We start from the raw sequence: 3316 nt of genomic DNA, 5'->3' as shown, positions 1-3316 counted from the left end.
TTATTTTGAGAACATTTTTAGAAGCTAAACATCTGGGTGTAAAATTCAAACATGGAATTCCTAGTTAACTAATTATTTTGCAAACTAAAATAAATTAGATTTTTTTTTCAAAATTAGAATATTTAAACATGATGTTTAGAGCAAAACATCATGTTTAAATATTCTAATTTTGTCTTTTTAAATGATTTTTTCAAAATTATTTTGAAATTATATAATGAACATTGGCATAGTGAACAGTCTCTTTGTATGTAAAACAGTAAACATGAGTCAATTTCCTATCATAAGCACAATCTAAAGACGGCATGCTTTTCAATGCTATTTATAATATACCAAGGCAGTGGATCCCAACCCTGTTCCTGGAGTCCCCCCAAAACAGCACATTTTCGCTGCGTCTCATTTAAAAGGCTGCACCATCCAGAGGTCGCATTTGCCGGCATTATGTCGACCATTACATTCCAAAGACAGAAATTACTGTAATTATCCCTCATGAAGACTAACAGTGAATTTTATAATGGTTGCTTTTCTGAAATGAGAGAGGATCTGTGACATATGCGGCTGACTAATGCGACCTGTGGAGGACACAGCCTTCGAAATGAGACACAGCTTTTAAACATCTCCACGAACAGGGTTGAGAACCACTGTACTAAAGAATCAATTGGAAATAAGGATTTCAGAATAATGGTGGAATTATTATTTATGGGACATTTATATTTGAGGCACACTTAATTTAGTGAAATTCACTGGAAAAATATGAACTAGAAAGCATCATTTATTAAACAAATCAAATAAAAGTCACAACCTCTAGTGGTGAAAAGAACATTCATACAATTTAGAGATGCAACAGGAGGATGGAAAATCAATGGAATCTAACTTAGGGGAAAACAACTACATATTCTTAGTGTATATAACTGGAACCGTCTTAAGAGCTTATATTTCCCAAAACAAGACTAATGAACACCCTACACACCATAAAGTACGTTGTGAAATTCCATTGGAATAAGCCATCGTCCAACCATTCTTTAAGAGCAGTTAAGAAATAATGTGAGTTTCAGACCTGCCGTGGTCTAGATTGTGTACACAGTGATGGAGATTTTTGTGTCCTGGAAGACTTCTGAGATAATGGAAGACACATTTTTCCATTTCAGTTTATCCAGCCCACAGCCAATCCTAGCAAGAGAAAATGCCATCAGTTATTGAAAATCAATTCAAAAGAAATGTTACCCTAATTCTTTCCAAATTAGTATTTAAAAATGCAATTATCACGCTATATTTTAGTATTTTTTTATTGTAATTTAAGTAATTTAGCTAGAATCATATATAAAAAAAGCAAATCTAAAATCAATATCTGCATTTAAATTAAAAAAACAACACTATTGTTATTAAATGTGACAGTTTACCGAGGCATGGATATACTGTTAACACCATTGGCCAAGCAGTGTTCCCTCATAGACACAAGACTCTTTCTGAGAATGTCATAGGTGGGCTTTTGGTTGTACTTTTTCTTTGTGACCTAGAGCAAGGAAAAAAAAGTGGAAAAGGTAGGTTTTGGTTAACAAGAAAGCTGCAAGTCAAGACAACTCTACTCTTATCTTAATTTATTTAGTAAAACAGAACAGATGTGAATTAGAGTGAACTGAACACTACAGGCCATCTTACCAGGTAGTAGACAAAACGACCAGCTCTTCTAAGGACAGCACACTGCCCAGGTTGTTTCTCTGCACAAAACAGAAGACAGAAAAAAAAACACTGAGAATGAAACGGGTGTAATTTGATTGCCACCTCTCAGTAATGATAACTCACACTCACTCTGAGCCAGAAGCTCCTCAAGTCCACCAAACCTCTTCTTGAAGAGTACAGCGATCCCTGCCCCCATGCGGAGGTCTTCACTGATGCAGTGCGCCAGGGCATCGGTGGGCGGACAGGTGAACAAATCTCCTCTCTCGTGCAGCAGCCGCCGCCATCCTGAGCTGCACGGGAGCTGCAATAAATGAGCAAGACAATAAACCCAATCATAACAAGACACAAATCATTCCAACCTCCAGACAATTGCCTGATAATGCATCTGAATTCAATTTTGCCTGTACTACAGCCAACACTCTAATTACATTTTTATTATTATTATTATTATTATTTAATCATTCTGAATACCCTTTCTAAATTTTTTTGCTGGGGAAATCTTTGGTCAATCTTTACACAGATTTGAAAAGTAAAAGAGTAAGACTTTTAAAAGTGATGGTAGTCAAATGAAGACATGCTTACTTTTGCCGTACCTTCATCCGCATGATCTTGTCCATCAGATTCCTTTGACATTTGAGCAGGGACTTGACTGGTATTATTTTCTGTACAGACACACTTTATCTTGACTACAAAAAGCTACTGAACATTTCGAGATACCGGTAATTCAACACGCATGATGGGATATGTTGTCACACGATATGAAGTAAAATCATAGTGAAATCTGCAGGTTTTTTATTCTGTCTTGAGAAGAATACACTAATACTGAAATATATAAATAGCCTAATATGCAAAATTGAACAGCCATCTTCCACAAACTAACATTATCGGTGTATAAAATGTATTACAGGATAACAGTCAAGCGCAAATTCATGAAACATCAAAATATAAATCAATAAATTAAAATAAAAAAAATCTACTTTTTGGCCAACAGAAAATTAAATTCATTATTGTTTAAAATTACATTATATAAAACAACCCCTTGACGACCTAAGATTAACGAAGAAATACTGTGTCCTGAAACCTGTCAAACTTGTTTAGCTGTGCTCTTTATTTAAAAGAGATAACTTACCACAACAATGAAGCTGATGTGTGTTTTACGTCCCTTTAAACGTTCGAGGTCAATCACTGTAAATAAAGAAGCAGGAGGTTTCTCTTTTGCTTTGAGTGCAGGTTTAAATTCATTGTGTTGAAAGGCTTGAGTGCCATCTAGCGTCAGGGAGCATGAGAGCGAACTGTTTATAAACCCAACGAGAGACATTGAAGGCGGATAAGATAAAAAGGGAATAAAAGGTAACATCGAAATGAAGAAAATATTTCATACGCCAAAAAAGCTTCTATAACGTATGCATTTGTTTGTTTATTAATTTGAGCAGTCTCATACATCAGCATTTAATGGTTATTCTACAATTGTTAATATTTGGAAAATGTATTAAATTATGATGATGATCATCATCATCATAATAAGACAGTTTTTAAACATAGCAGGAACATTTTAATTAATTAAATATTAATATTTAAAATAGTTGTTTAAAATATTAACAATAAAATATTATGTTTCTGTAGCAGTATTGAAAAAAAA

At 34.2% G+C, this 3316-nt stretch overlaps 1 protein-coding gene across 2 annotated transcripts; it reads right to left on the bottom strand.

The window, feature by feature from the left end:
* Positions 1–197: 197 nt before the first annotated feature.
* LOC107579756 (O-acetyl-ADP-ribose deacetylase 1) lies at positions 198–3010 on the bottom strand. 2 transcript variants are annotated; one of them, XM_016265548.1, is made up of 6 exons: positions 2807–3010; positions 2271–2339; positions 1807–1978; positions 1657–1715; positions 1398–1510; positions 198–1167 (listed from the first exon to the last, which is right to left on the bottom strand). In XM_016265548.1, the coding sequence occupies exons 1-6, from the start codon at positions 2993–2995 to the stop codon at positions 1065–1067; spliced, it is 705 nt and encodes a 234-aa protein (XP_016121034.1). In that variant the 5' UTR covers positions 2996–3010; the 3' UTR covers positions 198–1064. The 2 variants fall into 2 exon arrangements, with proteins under 2 accessions (XP_016121034.1, XP_016121035.1); XM_016265549.1 differs by having other exon boundaries at positions 2260–2339; positions 2807–2884.
* Between the last annotated feature and the right edge of the window lie 306 nt (positions 3011–3316).

The sequence above is a fragment of the Sinocyclocheilus grahami genome, unplaced genomic scaffold, assembly GCF_001515645.1.
Source record: "Sinocyclocheilus grahami isolate Dianchi unplaced genomic scaffold, SAMN03320097.WGS_v1.1 scaffold19967.1, whole genome shotgun sequence".
NCBI lineage: Eukaryota > Metazoa > Chordata > Actinopteri > Cypriniformes > Cyprinidae > Sinocyclocheilus > Sinocyclocheilus grahami.
This window is presented reverse-complemented; position numbering and strand designations above follow the sequence as displayed.

Excerpts from the sequence above, each read along its gene's own strand:
- LOC107579756 (XM_016265548.1), bottom strand. The coding sequence starts at position 2,995 with ATGTCTCTCGTTGGGTTTATAAACAGTTCGCTCTCATGCTCCCTGACG. Across the intron at positions 2,340-2,806 it reads ACATCAGCTTCATTGTTGTG|AAAATAATACCAGTCAAGTC; the intron begins GTAAGTTATCTC and ends GTGTCTGTACAG. Across the intron at positions 1,716-1,806 it reads TGAGGAGCTTCTGGCTCAGA|AGAAACAACCTGGGCAGTGT; the intron begins GTGAGTGTGAGT and ends TGTTTTGTGCAG.